Source organism: Zeus faber (genome assembly GCF_960531495.2).
Source record: "Zeus faber genome assembly, chromosome: 19".
In the NCBI taxonomy this organism is placed as follows: domain Eukaryota; kingdom Metazoa; phylum Chordata; class Actinopteri; order Zeiformes; family Zeidae; genus Zeus; species Zeus faber.
In genome coordinates this window covers 17,444,532-17,461,861 of record NC_137206.1, presented here as the reverse complement: position 1 = coordinate 17,461,861, position 17,330 = coordinate 17,444,532, and the positions used below count along the sequence as shown (strand labels likewise).

Genomic DNA, 17,330 nt, shown 5'->3' with positions numbered 1-17,330 from the left:
AGTTCATCTGGGTTCATCTTTGAGCCCGAGATAAATATCGTAAATATAGAGATAACTAATGCTAGATAGCTGGACAGATACTTATTCATCCCTGCTGGGAAATTGCAGTTTTTTTCTCATCAAAAACAAACCACAATAATACTGAAAAAGTAATACAAAAAATAAATTGACAATAAACTGAAAAAAATAAAAAAATTGTTAATATAAATAGATGCAACAAAAATATAAATAAACATTAAAAATATCCATAAAAATAGAAAAACGGAATAATTCTAAAATAAACAATGAACAACAAAGAAGACAATTCCAAGATACGATAAAATCAAAAAATGAACCAAAAAAAAAAAAAAAAAGCAGTATACAGTAAGCCTAAAAATGAACAATAAACAATACTGGACACACACAGAGGACCACACAATCAGGGCAGCGCTGTAAAGAAACTGCCAACGTGACACATTCACAGTGTGAGGAAGACATGGAGACGCACGCAGACACACACACACACACACACACACACACACACACACCTCTGTGACAGTCAACAGGCCCTCTTTGTGGCGTTGTGTGTGTGTGTGTGTGGGGGGGGGGGGTAGAATGAAACAGGAGAGGAGGATGTGAGTCTACCCCCCCCCTTGACGGAGGTCTTGATGGAGATAGGATGGAGGGGGAGGCATTGTAAAACCTGTGTGTCTGATCTGTGATACACACTGGTGTGTGTGTGTGTGTGTGTGTGTGTGTGTGTGTGTGTGTGTGTGTGTGTGTGTGTGTGTGCGCGCGCGTGCGCGTGTGTGTGTTCTCTTTTGTGTACTTTGGGTAGTGATGTGGTCTGCCTGTCATCCTCTGGACTGGCTGTAGACCCTGCTTGTCCGAATGAATGATCCTCTGTGTTTAAAAATGAAAGAGAGAGAGAGAGAGAGCGAGCGACAGCGAAAGAAAAGGAGAGGGGGTGTGTGGGTGTAAGCTGCTTTCCTCAACAGTCATCTGCCGGTCGACTTCATGACACAACGGACAGATTCAACTGGAGAGAGAGAGAGAGAGAGAGAGAGAGAGAGAGAGAGAGAGACAGAGAGAGACTAAGCAGCAGGGATCCTGATCGCTGTTCATTCTCGCTGTGTGTGTGTGTGTGTGTGTGTGTGTGCGCAACGGGACTCAGAACAACCAAAGATCTGTCTCTCTTTTATTTCGCTGCCTTGAGCCAACGTTGGCAGACACCTTACCCACTCTCTGATGCCAGCAACCACCCCCCCCACCCCCCGCCTGTATACCCCCCCTCCCTCCCTCCCTCACACTACCCATCACCCGCTCTCCATCCGCCCCCCCCCCCCTCCCTCCAACGCAGCACATGCACACACTTCAGCCGAGCACAACCACAGACACAACAGTTGCATGGCAACAATGTAAACAAACAACAATCGCCGGACTGCATCATCAGGGTGCATTGTTTGGAAAGTGGTTTGCGTGTGCGTGTGTGTGTGTGTGTGTGTGTGTATGTCTGTCTGTGTGTGTTTGTGTGTGTGTTTGTGGGTGTGTGTACCCCGTAAATCGTTCACATTAATATGCTTCGAAGGGTCTGGGGGAGCACTTTCTGAATGTGACGCCGGTTGTGACGGTCCAGTATGAAAAAAACCCAACAACCCTCTTTCGCCGCTTTTCCAATCCGACCCGGTCGCCGCAGCCGGCTCAGTTCATCCAGGGGCAAGTTGCCACCACGTCACCGGGAGCCGAAAGCATACCGAAAAGCAGGTATGCCGGCTGTGAATCACGCTGTAGATCAAATCTGTCTTATGCAGGCTGGAAATCAATTCAGAGGATGTTTCTTGGCGGCATCGTTTATTTGCACGGCATTATTTCATCCACAAGCAGCGCTTGAAGTGGAAGGGGGTGGTTATAAATCTGCTCTATAAAAAAAAGAATATATAACAGTAAGGGTCCTTTCGCATGTGGGTAGAACAGCTGAGGCTGCGTTCCACTGAAGTCGGAGCGCTTCAAAATCCAACCTCGTACTCGGAAACGTGTGAAGGAAGGCGTCTACAGTCGTTTTGAACGACCCGAATGACAGATTTCCCACTTCCCTCTCGAACGCAGCATCACTTCCTGCTGCCCCGACCGGATGCGAACTTGGAGTTTCTGATCCACCTGACCCAGAGAGCGCGCGGGCAGTGGCCTTCACCAACGACGGCACCAGAGGGGGTGGAATAGATAATGAGGTGAAACCAGCTGTTTCCACCCAAAAGGTGCAAAATAGAAAGTGCAAACAGGGATGCCCCCGATCGGAAGGAATCCCCCGCCCGTGTCCATATATGGTCAATGACGTCATGGCAACACCGAGCCGGAGCTGGCAGCATGTGCGTTATAATAATAAAATAGAATAAAATTGTGTGCTCCGACTCAATTAATATATTTTGTAATATTTATTTATATTTATTATCCATTTGAGAGAGTAGAACAGAGAATGGCAGCTTGTGAGAAGTGAGTCATTGAGTCAACATAGACGTACTGGTGCTGCAAACCGTGAGTTACCTTCCAGCACGGTGCTTCAAGGGCAACTCGAAGTGATTGTGAAATAAAAACATTAAAAATAGATGAAAATAAAACTACATCGTAAATCACTGCGATCGGTTTAAAACGGGTCGGCACACTCAAGCATGCCGGGACTGGAAACCACACCCACATGGGACTCCAACCCAACTGGGAGCAGTCAGCAGGACTGTCGCCGCACGCTTAGGAATAAAAATATTGAAATGGACGAGGACGGCAAATGATCGCGGCCAAAGGATGTTGTTTGGATGACTCTTATGATGGAGAGATCGAAAAATAATGTCCAACGCACGCCAAAGCTCAATGGACGAACGAAAAACAAATGATGAAACTTCTGAAAAAAGAAAAAGGACAGACAACAGATCTGTTTGTATGTCGCTGCAGTTTGTATATTGACATTCACTTATTTAATAGTGTGTAATGACAGAGAGTGCCCTCAGCGCTCAGGCATGTTGGCTCCAGATCCATGCTGTGGAGGTGAGTTATGACGACGCGGTAATTGCTCTGTGTTTGTGCCAGTGTATCCATGTGTTTAGCACAAACAAAAAGCACGGTTGAAAAGGTGATTTGGGATCGGGCTTTCCTTTCCGGCTTTCCTGAGCATCGCTTTGGCTCCAAAGATCTGAAGCGATAAAGAGGAGTGTGGTTATTCAAGGTCAAAAGTTTACAAATCTCTAATATTGAATTACTTAGTTATTTTTAAATGCACTTTGTTTGTTTTATTACTATTATTATTATTAATATTATTATTATTATTATTAATATTATTATTATTATTATTATTATTATTATTATTATTATTATTATTATTTAATCGCCTTCTATAATGTTAAGCACTTTGAGTTGCAGGTTATTAATGAAAGGTGTTAGAGAATAAAATACATAAATAAAAGTTCAAAGAGGCCAAAAAAGGTCATTATTATTTTTTATTAATTCAACACTATGTAACTAACCCTACCTTAAAAACAGCAAAATCATTCTGATGGTTCACTGACTTGTAATATGGAGAATGGCACGTCTTTCATTTTCCCCGCCCCATGCTCCCTTTACAGCACTATGTCGCTTCCTCCGGTAATTACGGGTTTTTTTTCCTGGTAAAAATCTAGAAAAAGAAAAAAAATCACCCTGATCAATTTTAAACTTTCGGGTCAAAATGTCCGGTAATAATGCTCCTATAAAACATAGCCGCTCCACCTCCGAGCGCCGCGGATGAGAGGAGCCAGCGGTGCATCCGGCCCTCACACAATACCAAAGGTTACATAGTGCTGCTATAATAAATTAATTATGCATATTATTTTTCATTATAATATTATAATTGTTATTTATAAAGTCTCCTCATGCACCCAGTATCTTCTTTTCTCTTTTAGATGTCTATTATTATTCGGGGTCCATGCCGTGAGGGCGGAACCCTAATGTTATTGTTCGGATTCTTATTGTAATTATTCTCCTTGGCACTTTTCCGGCTAAAACTGTCTGGAACGGGACAATCACTGGAGCAACAGACGCGTCGTTAGAACCCGGACGTCGCAGACGTCCCCCGCCTCAAGTTTCATCCAAATCGATTCACATACCGAGCGGGAATTAGTGAAAAACGGACTAAATTTCACGGGAAGTAGGCGAACATTCGCGGGTCGCCGAAATGCCAACGTAATGAAAACCTCCGGTGGAGGATGAGCGTGGACGAGTCTGCGGAGTAAGACGCATTGTGACGTCATCATCCAATACGCTATGAAGGTACAGGTTGTGGCTACAACATCCATTCAGACCGTGCAAGCTCCGTGGTGTGGACTCCAGCGTGTGTGTGGGTGTGTGTGTGTATCGCCTGACCTGCTTGACGTTGCCGGGGCGTTTTGTTTGATATTTTATCCCTTTGCCCTTTTTGTAAATATAAACACATTCTGTTTGCATCCCACCCGGTGTTAGATGCAGCGTTGTGTCCCTCCTTTTTTTTGCGGCTTTCAAGCCAGTCGTAACACACAAACTGCAGGAGTCGAAAAACAGTCAGAAACATATTCCGTGTTTGTGTCCTCGCACTTGGAGTTTGCTTGCAGCTCTGGATCAACCGAATCGTGCCCGTTTTAAATTGGTCCCAAAAGTTTAAAAAGTTGATGAAATGTCTCTGAAGGACATGCAGTGTTTAATACGTTTGAATGGAACCGTGTTGCTGGGAACTTCCACACGGAGTGATTTCCTTCCACAGAGACCCCGTGAGGCAGGACTCAGTACAGGTAGTAGACAGCCACCTCCTCATTTGGTGGATAAAAGTCATAACACATGTATTGGCTTGTATTAGTTATTCTGCGTGTCACCAGGACTCGGAAAACGTGCGTCATTACTTGAGCTGATGCTGCGTTCAGGGGAAACTCAGGAAATTGTAAGTAAAGACTACGTTCCAACTCGAAAAATATATATAAAAAAAAAATATATATGGTATATATATATATACATATATATACATACATATATATACATACATATAAACATACCATATATATATATATATATATATATATATATATAATGTGGCTGTGTTAGGTAGATAGGTGATGTTACATTGGTTCTAGCAGACCATTAGTTCTTTTTGTCACTGGAGCAGACATTGGCTTTGTGCACATAACATCTTGCCATTGCCAATAAGCAGTTTAATTAAATCCCAAAAAATAAATCTGGATCAGAAATCAGTCTTCCGGAAATTGCCTTGGCATGATCGATGCAGAGACTTGCATGCTTCCATTTCTGGCAAAGTTTTAGCGACGTCTCACTGAACTCCAACACAAATGGACAGTGTCAGACAAGGCATTGATAACACGGCTGTGTCCACTATGTTATAACACTGTGATAACATTGTAGAAGCATAATAATATATAATAATACATATATATCTCAAATATTATATATCAATATCATATAACTTTGTAAGACACGAGACACTAATCATTTAGTAATTACAATAACAATCAATACAATATATCATATATTGTACTTGGGATGGGGGAGGAGGAGAGATGACTGCTACGTCATTGGAGTCCTTGTACGTTTGGAGAAATGGAGAAATGACATTTCTCCATTTCTCCAGTTCAAGTTAATCCATCATGGAATTCTATCTAAAAGATTTACGGCCGGCGCTTGTTTAGATGTTGGATAAAAAAATGTGTGTGTGTGTGTGTGTGTGTGTGTGTGTGTGTGCGTGCAGTGTGTGGTTAGAAAGGGAGTTGAAAGGAGGTTTGGCTCCGTGGCTTGTGATAAGACACCCTCCCCACCCCCGGAGCCATGGTTCTGGAGCCTTGCGAGACAGTGTTTGAGGAGGGGGTGGGGGGGAGATCAGCCGCGCCATTGAAAGCTGAGACATAATTATGAAATGTAAGATGAAATATTGTTTTTATTACAAAGCCAAGCAAAGGCACACCACCCCACACCCACCCCAACACCCCTCCCACCACCAGTCACATCAAAGATGGTGGTGCGGGGACTAACCGCGTTGCGGAGGTTTTGTGTGTCGGAGGCTTAATGAAACACAAATGGTGTGTGTGTGTGTGTGTGTGTGTGTGTGTGTGTGTGTGTGTGTGTGTGTTAGCGTGTATGTGGGTTAGGTTGTTGTACTTGTATTTGATAAACGGATTTCAATTACTTTTGAGTATTTTGTAATTGGTATTTGACAGGGCTGAAAAAAAACGTTAACAAAAAAAATCTGCTAAATACATCTTAAAATGAGGGACAATGCACTTCACCACACTCACACAGATTTTACGCCATCACGCGCTTCCTGCCTCGACCAGCGCAGTGGACTCTCCGTCAAGGTAAACATACTATTTCATGTTGAACACCATAGGTAAAGGCTGAAGATAAAAAACAATCGATACATGTGGCCCGGTGGCTTAAAGGTGAGCCAGCAAGTATAATGCTTCATGGCGGTCAACATTATAGAATAATCTTTATTGTCATTATACAAGTAGGATACAACAAAACCCGTCCTCTGTATTTGACCCATGCTACACCCAGGAGCAGCGGTCAGCCGCAGTGCGCCCGAGGACCGACGCCAGCGCCTTGGTCAGGTGCACCGGCAGGAGTATTCACCCCCAAACACACACGTGTCTTTGATGGTGGGGAGGAAACCCACACAGACAAGTGGGAGAACACGCAAACTCCACCCGGGAGAGGTTCATACGTAGCACATGCAATGGTCCCATCACCATTAACCGAAGATAAAATAATTCCCAAATTTCATTTTCTTTAAAAAGACCATTACGCAAAGTATATTTTTTTAATCTACAGGTGGACAACGTGTCTCGTCGAGAGGATGATGTCCGAGCAGAACCTTCAGCAAACACAGATGGAACCAGGCGGGTTCTTCAGCATCGCCTCCCCAGCGCCAAAATTGGGAGGGTCAACCGTGCGGCAAAAAGGAAAAGCGGTAATATCCGGAACTCTGGCAGCTACATCAAATGTCAAAACTCACCCGAGGAGACGGCACACTGAGAGTCTCGACGATTTTGAAAGGCACAGGACAGAGTTCACTCCTGGTGGTAAGAAGACGAAGGCAAACACCGCCTTTTTGAACGCACCGTAACACACAGTGGGGGGGGGGGGGGGGGGGTATTCTCTCAGTACTTTGTATGAAGTGAAGGGAACGGATCCTTTTGCAGTTCGCACAAACGGATTTCCAGTAGGACACTTTGAAGGAAAATAGAAGCAGCGTTCAACGCCAAAGAAAAAAAATGATCTGAAAAGAGAAACTGAAGACGGCGCAATGTTTTTGCAGCGCCGCTGACATCTGGTCCACTGGTAAGACTGGCTCCGCGGGCGCAACAGCACACTGGATCAAACCCCGATTCAACCCAACGTGAATCGGTCGCCCTTGCACGCAGACGTATCCCAAGACCACACACCTGCGACCGCAACGCTGAGATATTGGAGGGGAATCTACTCGGCCTGTGAAATGAAAACACTGTCGCGATGGTGACTGACAACGGGTCCGATTTCGTAAAAAAAACAAAAAAAACAACAAAAAAAAAACCTTTTAGGGGTTCAACGTAGTGTATCCATAGTCGCAGTTGCAGAGAATAACGAGACAGAAGAGGATGGTTCTGTCCTTCATAACCGTCAATTCTTCTTCAGAAGAAGAAAGCGTCTGGAGGTGGAATCATCCTCTACCGCCTCGCGTGAGATGTGCCTCGTATCTCAGCTTAGTGTGCACCACCCATGCAAAGCAGACGATGGAGGAGTCTCCCGGCCCGAACGAACTCAGCCACGGGAGAGCGCTCAGCTTTGTGGAATCCGCCAAAAAGACCAAATGCCGTGGGGAACTCATCCTCCGCCCTTTGTGCCGGGCTCTCCAAACTCCAGGACCTACTCTACAGGCCTCAAACCGTACATTTCCAACCTTTTTTAGGGGCCATCTTGAGGCTTTGAGAGAAAGGGTTCTGTAGTCGTCCGTAGTTGAAGATGGATGCGAACGATGCCATCTTGGCAACTCCGACCCGCCCGTTCTTAAAGAATGCGCTGGCTGCTGCCGCGATTGTCGGGAGGATAAAGGAAAATTTGCCAGCTCGTACAGATCTCCGCTCCACTGAAGAGTTTGGCCCCCGGTGGCAGAAAACGAGATGGCTTCCTCCTACGTCCAAGATGTGGAGGAAGAAGACTTCTTTGTTTTCTCAGCTGAACAAAACTGAAGTCTGGAAAAGCCCGGAGGGCGCAAGGCGCGGCAGAGCCCGGTTTAGGCCCCTCCATTTTGCTGGGGGACGCCAGAAGGGACCTGCTTTCTCTGGAGCCGTACCCTCTGATCAAGCCCCTTTTCGCTCGATTTGCAGGAATAATATTCCGTCCGCACAGGAGGCGGTTAACACCAGAAATATTTGAAGACTTTGTTATTCTTTCAACTGCCATGTCTTTGAATTAGACAGAGAGCAAGTTTCTACATACTATTTTCAGTAGTTTTTCTGTTGTTCTTTTTACAGCTCTGCTTAGTTACAGTAGCATTCTGTGTGTGTGTGTGTGTGTGTGTGTGTGTGTGTGTGTGTGTGTGTGTGTGTGTGTGTGTGTCTCTGTCTGTCGCGCCGAGCATGTGTCGTACGCCCAGTTTTTTTTTTTTTTTTTTAATCTGCATGTCTGAGTATGTTGCTCGCACATGTGTGGGTCGTTGTGTGGTATATATACAGTATATCCATGCACACACACTCACACACACACACACACACACACACACACACACACACACGCTCCCACACGCGCACGCACATTTCTACGCCTATGAGATCTAACGCTCACAGTGTATTAATTAGGGACCGCGGTGCCGCACGGTTTTTTCAGAGTGACCTCCCAGACGCAGCGGCGCTCTAATCGCTCATAAAAGGATCTAATCGTTCCACTCAGACGACGACGGTATCTCACGGCATTTGGATATTGAGCAGGATATGATGAAATGGGTGTTTCTGTGTGCGTGCGTGCGTGCGTGCGTGTCTGTCATTCCCACAGCTCTGCCAGCACGTCACGTTGGAAGGTGTATATTAAGTTATTTGTGAGATGAATGTGCTAATTATGACTTTTGCTCAGTTTTCGCTGTTGCTCGGGGGGAGCGAGAGCCAGTCAGTCGGTCGCTATATAAACGACATTAAATTACATGGAAAGTTGGAGAGGGGGGAACACACACACACACACACACACACACACACACACACACACACACACACACACACACACACACACACACACACACACACACACACACACACACACACACACACACACACACACTTGACGCCCCTTGATCTGGTTTGGTTTGGTTTGATTGAGTGATTGCGGCACGGAATTCATTCCTCGCCGCTCGGCTCCTTTTGTCGGGGATTGCATCGCTCGCATAGTTTCCACTCCTTCCTCCTCCTCCTTCTCCTCCTCCTCCGCTCCTTTGAGTGGCTCCACTTTTTATTATTTATCTGCTGCGTCTCATCGTTCGACGTTAGGGCGCACGCATGGCTGCCCCCTCCCCCACACCACCGCCACCACCACCACCACCACCACCACCACCACCACCACCACACAAACCACACACACACACACACACACACACACACACACACACACACACACACACACACACACACACACACACACACACACACACACACACACACACACACCAAATCCCAGAGGTGGGATAGTGTGCATGGTTTGACGATCGGCGGGTGTGGACAGAAGTTTGTTGTGTCTAGACGAGGGGGCCTGGTAGGCCGAGGAAGTACAAGGGCAGGATGGGAGTTTCAGACACTGCTGTTGTCTTTGGGAGGAGGTGGTGGGGGAGGGTGGAGGGCTCGGTTGCAATGCGATCCTGCGGAGAATGCACTTAATCATCACGTGTCGCACTGAAACCGCTCCCGTAGGTAATCCTCCCCAATATCTCATTCATATAGTTTAACACTAAGTGCAGGGTTAACAGTGCTGCACACGCCTTGACCTGAATTTCAGTGCAACGCTGGATATCAGCTGGAGGATCGGTTCACTATTTTTCAACCCAGGCTTTATTGAAATGTTGGTTTCCATCTTTTTCAGTATCTTTTTTTTTTTTTATCAGCAGTCAACACCCCCCGGAACGCTTTACGCTTGAATTATTCACCACTGAATTTGGAACTCTCCCGCAGCTTCTATCTGCTTTTAATTGCAGTCCAATGGGGCAAAGTTTTACGCTTAAAAAAAAAAAAAAAAGAAGAAGAAAAGATATCGTGTGATGCCCTGCATTATTGTCCCACATCTTAGTGTGTTTTTTGTTTTTTTTTGTGGAACATGTCGTAAATCAGAGTAATCGCATTTAATTTAAAACTGCTTTTTCGCAACTGCTGCAGCCCATCCAAGGCACAGAGTTGCCTACAGTAGGTTTCCATGAGGAAGCGGCGCAACTTCCTGTTTCTAGTCTCTTATGTTAGCATGGATGCCGCCAAAAGAGATCATTTTTTTCCCCTTGCGGATAACATATAACGAATGTGAGATTCCTGATTTTAAAACTTTTAGTGCTTGCCCCATTGGACTGGATTTAAGTGAACAGTGATCAGTGTCTCAACAGTAAAGCGTTTAGCGAGGTTGTGCTATCAACAGTTGGAAATGATGGCAACCAACATTTCAATAATAAGCCCTGAGTTGAAAAATGGCGAACCTATCCTTTTAATAACAGCGGTATAGATCAGAAGACCGAGAGACATATCCTGTGACCACAGACTGATCTTGTAAGAGATGGGTTAGTCAAAGAACAAGAGCCGCGGAAAGAGTCGGAACGCTGTGAGTAATTGAAGTGAGGAGTCAAAATATAACTCAGGAGGTCGAAGGTAAATCCTGAGAGTACTGCGGTCATGTAAAAGCTGCTTTTAACAACCAATAACCCAAAGCACTTTCATCAATGTAGTCCATCATACACCGACACATGCTGCCTTCCGTTCCAAGACTTGGTGTGGATCCAGCACTGGGACCGGTCGCTGTTCTACCGTTTTCAGCCGTGTTCCAGTATAATGTAGCCCAGGGCTGGCATTCAGACCGCTGCTACACAGAAGGAGTATAAGTCCATTCTCGGTGCTGGTGTACTGGCACACGGCTGGGAAGACAAAACAGATTTAATCTGGCGTCGCGCTCTTCTTGAACAATCCACTTCCGTAGTCCAATGGAATCCAGTCACTCGTGCTCAGGCCTTCTACTGTACTTTGCGTCGGAGCAGTTTTTGGGGTTAAGGTGTTTGCGGGCTCCTTGCCGGGAGTTGGGAGCCTTTATTCTTGCTCTTGGTCGCGTGCAGACAACACTGCCATGGCGTACTACTGTAGGATGAATTCATTCACACCTTTCCTGGCAGCTTGGCAGCACTTTACAGCTGATTTTATCAGCCACGTCTCCCAGTCTACTCTTACTTCTTCAAGCACAATGATCCCAAGCAGCAGATTTAATCCAACGCTACAATTTCAAGCCCACAACAAGTACCCGCTCCGCACAATGTCATGTTGTTTTGGGGATTTCTCCTTCGGGTGGGTAGTTAACGTTTCAAAAGCCTTTGTTTACCTTGGGGACATGCGTCTGTCTGAGATGAGTCGTCCTGGTTTGTTGTTTTTTTTTTCAGACACCAAGGTGTCCCTGCCCCCATCCCCTTCGTGTCCATTCCTATTTTGACCAGGAGGGAAACGAGGACGGAGGACAAAGGCAGAGGGTGGCTGAGGTGACCGGCAGCTGTGCGCGCTGATGTCATGTTCTGTTTGCTCGGTCAGAACTGGCCCGCTGTTATCCATTTTGGGATTTTATTATAAAAGCTCCGACCTCACAAGGTCCCAAGTGTCATGTAATGATTTGTATCTTAGGCCCGGGCCCAAAGAAAATGAGGTGTGTCACGTTAGCTGTGGCCAAGGGAAGAAAATGGTTTGAAAGAGATGAAGTGGGAGGAGGAAGAAGAGCGGGCGGGGGGAATGGCCTGAACATGAGCAGTTCCCACGGCCAGCAAATTGCCCAGATTGCCCGGAGCCCTCTTTACCCCCGACTCCGCACCTGCTTCCATGCATACCGTGATGAATGGGACATTTAATATCTCCGCGCTTAGGGGTATTACTGGAACCTTAACAGTCTTCTTTCCGCATACGCCGTACATCGAATACCAAATACATGCAAAATACTGTCCCTCAGACCATTGCCCGGCCCAGTGTCACTGATGCGGCCGACATGATGGATGTCAATCATCGTGGTTAAAAAAAAAAGAATGCCAATGCGCTGACCGCATAATGCATCCATACTGGCTAATAAGACGCTGTGCACTGTGGGTTATTAATACATTGTGGAAAAACTGAGCTCAGAATCAATTACCCTAAACAGCTATGCTAAGCAGAGGCATGTGTGTCAGTCACGCTTTGGTGGACTGGATTGAATCATCGCCTTTCTGCGGATCTGGCTCTTTGGGTTACGGAGAAATGTGCTCGCAGCAAAATGATTCCCTTATGAGGCCGAAAGGAGACGCAGGACAGGGGACGCAGGTGAGCGGTTCGAGAGAGGGTCCTGCGTGGCACCCCTGATGGATGGAGCGAGGGTATTCCCAGTGAACGAGTGTCTCTCCTCTAATGCCGGTTATTAGTCATACATTCTCCTCTTTCAAGGTGTGAGGCCTTGTTTTTTTGGGAGGCGGGGTTTCAGTCGTCCACCAGGCGACGGAGTAAAGGAAGCTACGAGTGCAAGGTATCAATGTTGGTTTCATGTGACGCCTCACAGACAAACACACAGGTGCGTAACTACATGCAAAGGCACGGTGCGCGGTGAGTCTATTTGTCCCGGAAATGACCCGTCATGCCACGGGCTCACAGGCTGACATTCCTCTGGCGTAATGAGAGGAACGGGACGAATTCTGTTTTGCTGTGTTTGAGCGGTCCCAATGTTCTGCTTGATTCAACCGCTTTTCAAAAAGGCTTTGGCCACCTCGCTTCAACCTAGTAAGAGAGTCCAGACACCCGTTCCCCATTCAGTCTCACGCAGAAAAAGTGTTCCAACATGTTTCATCTCTTGATATCGAAGGCCAAAAGCCCAAAACCGTCCGTACCCATTAATCCCCGGCTATATTTAACCAACCACTACTGCACACAATAAAGACAATGACTGTCTATTTTTCTTTCACTTTTATAGGGGCTTGTCATTACTGTCTGCTGACCTTTTATGATCGCTATCATGTCCACATTGCGTCCATATTGCGTGCTTTCGAGTGGAAAATGTAATTACGTTCAGACGTGTCTTACCTGATCGTGTATCCTTGGACCCGAGGTCTGACATTGAACCTTGAAAGACCGATTGCGTGGTGAGAGAGAGAGCATTTCATCTTTCTCTCACCGGAGAACAGCTGTATTTCAGAACATTACAATGATATTGGCGGGATACAAAGGGGAGGCAGACCGAGATATAGTGGGTGTGGGAGAGAATAGGAGAAGTTTAGAGTCAGAAATGCATGTGCGGTTAACACAGGAAAGAACCGGCAAACGGGAAGACAAAGAGAGTAGGGAGGGTTTACGGAGGGTTTATGTGGCACATGTGTATTTCTTTAGCAAGCCGTACTGTAGGAACGTTTGTATGGTCTTTTTTTTTTTGTTTTGTTTTTTCGTTTTGGGGAGATATTTTATCCCTTTGGGATTGTTGGTCTGCGTTTGTGCTCGGGTACGGGACGACAAACGCTGATTCACCGTGACGCGCAGCGCTCGCTCCTCCAGCCGTCAACACCAGCATGCGCATTGACAAGGCGGAGACGAGGGATGATGATTAATATGTTTCCTTCTCCCTCCCTTGTGTCTCCATTTCCCCTTATAACCCTTTTCTGTCAACCAACCTCTTCCCCCTCTTCCCAACCTCCCAGAGGACCTGGACGATCTGCGAATGGAGGGTGTGACGGGCCTGGCTCTGTCCGGCAGCAAGTTCAGCCAGGGACGCAGCTCCTATCAGACCGAGCCTCAGGCCAAAGTTACGCTCAACATCTGCTCCAGATGTGCCAGGTAAAAGCACCCCCCCTTCCCTTTTTTTTTTTTTTACAGTCGACGCTCTGTACCGTCAAGGCACGTTGGAAGAAGGTTCCGCGGTTCATACGTTTACCGAGCTCACCACGGTGTGATAGTAATCACCGATCTTTTACCCTTCCATCATCTCGTGTTTTTGGTCCTGTCAATGGTTCATCCTTATCGTGATTCATACGTGTCCTCCAATTCACTCTCTTCCTAGTCTTTGCATCTGCGTCCACACACGCCACACTCGTCTGCATATCGTAAGATCGAGAGGATCTGAAGCGCATTCTGCTGTTGCTTGCTTTTATTGTTCGTTTTTTTTTTTTTGTTTATGACCGGCGCAGATATCCGTCTCCTCTATTATCCCGGACTTTTCGCTTTTCTTTATCACTCCTTTTCCCTTCCGACATGTTTCCTGTTTCCTCCCCGATCTCTGATCAGTGTAGCGCTCAGTTTGCATTGTGCTGGGTGTGATACCGTGGGCATGCTCAAGCAGGACTCGGGCACTGATGCCAGGCTCAGATAAGTGGGTATCTGCCCCCTGAGACGCCAGGCACACGTCTGCCTGCATGCCCTCCTCTGTTTGGGGTTCTTAGGGTTTGTTTGTTTCTCATCCTCTTTTCATTCATGCTTCTTATCAGTTTCTTTCGCGCCGTACGCACGCAGCTAAATGCTGTCCAAGGCTTGGCAGGATGAATGGTATCAGGAGATTTTGTTCGCCGTTTATCATCTGGATGTTTAAGGTGAATAGGTTCTATCTGTTGGTTATCACCTGGGGCCTTTGTTGGATCAGCGGCGCAGTGAAGCCACATGTGAATTTGGAGTCGGTGTGGGCTCAGACACACAGTGTCTGTTGACTGAAATTTCAGACATCTGTTCTCGCTCTCTCTCTCTCTTTCTCTCTCTCTCTCTTTCCTGGTTCCGGCCAAATTCCTGCTCCGTCCTCTTTAACCTGACCACCAAATCCTTCCCAAGTTTATTGGCGAGAGAGCCATGGTCTTTCATGCTGATGTTTGGTGAGTGGAATGGGCCATAAACAGATTGCTAAACTGGTGAAGTGTGGGAGACACATGGCGTGCCTTTTGTTCTATTCGGGAGGCACGGAACTCTAGAACCATCAGTTCTAAGTTGTGCAGAAGCATTTGCACAACTCTGGGCACACACAGAGAAGCGCATGAATGTGAATAGGAGTTCAAGCGTGTGCGCATACACACACATGTACAGTGCACGCGCACATTGTGAAGCTCAGGACTGTGAACAGAATGTAGTAAAAGCAGAGGTCGGGAGGTCACTGTGTGCTTCACTACTCTTCCTCAAAGCGATGCCCAGAGACACCTATCAAACCTGCCTCAGTTTGGGGCCTCCACCCTAAAAGCCACTTCTGAGAAGCCCAGCATGTGCGGTACAGTTGGTCACGGTGCGTTACCAACGTGCACAGGCAGTACTTCTGTACAAATGTGACCTTACGGCTAAGCTGTCTGTGTCATTGTTAACACAATTGGCCATTTGAGAATACGTTCATTCAATGCTCCAGCTGCTCCAAGAGATTCAAAGAGATTTTCTAATCTCCAGCTATTTTCCGACGTTTCTCGGAGAGCACTTCCAAAATGGGTTTTCACACCACTTACCTAGTGAACCCGTGCACACTGTCCAAGGTAAGCCTTGCGACTCAAGAACACAATGGAACTCGTCTCTTTTGCGAGCGTGTCGACGCTAACCTCAGTGAAGACATGCAGACAATGTCACTGGGCTCCATTCATTTTCAATGAAAAAGTGGGAGAAGTGGTGATTTGTCGGTCTGCTTGGGAAGGCCACATGAAGCTTTGAAAGAATATCAACTTTTAAACGTTCCCTTATGAAAAGGGTACTTTGAAGTATTCAGGGGTTGTTGAAGGTTCTATGATCAGTTCTTCTACGCTTTCCTCTGAGCATATTGACTCTATTCACTGGCTGTTGTTGTCCTTGCAGTCCAATGAGACACTGTCACCAAGTGTTCCGCACAAAGCCAAGATGAGGGCAGCACACACTTTCGCACCCACAGCGTGAAGGCGTGATTTTGCTGTTTCTTCCTTAAAGAATGTTTATGGATGTGCTGCAACACTCTGAGACTTTATCAAGTCTGGTGTGGGGGAGGCATGTTCAACTTCAGACTTTGAGGCCATTCAACAGAAGGGAGAGTTGGAGCCATCCACAAATCAGTGACAGTGACAGATGCAATTAATGCTATTCCTGAACATTGACAATCAAGGATTATGGATCCGCACGCAAGTTGATCCACAGCCATAAAATGATCCATTTCATGGAGGAATGGCCTCAAGAAAGAGGATCCTTTTAGTTGTGGAACAGACTCGATCACTGAGTAAAGTCTTGACTGCCGATAACCAGCGTAGGCTTGACTAGTTGTTCTTCAAATTTAATTCAAAACTTCAGTTCTTTCCAAGTCCAGGGAGTCCTGTGGCGCTTCTCTAGCCATTGTCTCTCCTGGACTCGACACTGTCCGCACCCGCACCATGCATCTCCACTCCGTTCCAGTCGGACAGAGTGGATCCTAACGGGCAGTGACAGGTCCGAAAACGTGTTGCTTCCCCCTGGTTGTTCTGCTGGTTGGCTGCAGTTTGCGATGCCGTGTGGCCTGTGTGTTGTGGTGTGTTGTCCCGGCCTCAGAGGCTCAAGCTGTGGTCGCACCGTCTCTGCCAGCCTCTGTAGACACCCATTCCACCCATTCAATCCCTTTTTTTTATAGGCCTGCGCCTCTGCCGCAAGACCCTTTCCTTGCGAACACATCCCAGAAACCAGAAAAGAAAGTCTGAGGTCACTGGCAGCAGTGCCTAAGGACATGGACAAACCTCAACTAACCTTGATGGGACGTGTACCTCATATTGAATTAATCGTTTTTATGTCTGAAGTACATTTGGGGAAGGATCGTCAGGACCGTGAGGGCTTTGAGCGGCATTGGCCGAGACTGAGAGAAGGAGATTGTAATTCCTGGAAGATCTCTATAGTGTCTTAAAGGAGAAAGGAAAGATGAGAAGATAAATGTGCCTTTAAAGTCTGCATTCTGTTAGTTTTTCGCATCGAGAAATTGAGGAGAACGCAAGGGCCTTGTGGAATGCGGCCACACGGCTCCTTTTCCCCCTTCAGCTAATGTTCGTACTGATTAAATGGAAATAACTTCCAGTGAAAGAATCGAGAGCTAAAGCGGTGTGCAATTATACATAACACGCGAGATGATCTACAATTGGTAAATATATACCCGAGCAAAGTAAATGCTACGCGTTTATGGCTTACCAAGGTTAGTGTGTGAATGAC

At 46.5% G+C, this 17,330-nt stretch overlaps 1 protein-coding gene across 1 annotated transcript in view; it reads left to right on the top strand.

Moving 5' to 3' along the window:
* cUnh8orf34 (chromosome Un C8orf34 homolog) overlaps window positions 1-17,330 on the top strand; it is an 83,168-nt gene that overhangs the window by 38,051 nt on the left and 27,787 nt on the right. Inside the window, exon 8 of the mRNA XM_080020370.1 lies at window positions 13,880-14,015. Within this exon, the coding sequence (XP_079876496.1) occupies window positions 13,880-14,015 (136 nt within the window). The remainder of the gene's footprint in view (window positions 1-13,879; window positions 14,016-17,330) is intronic.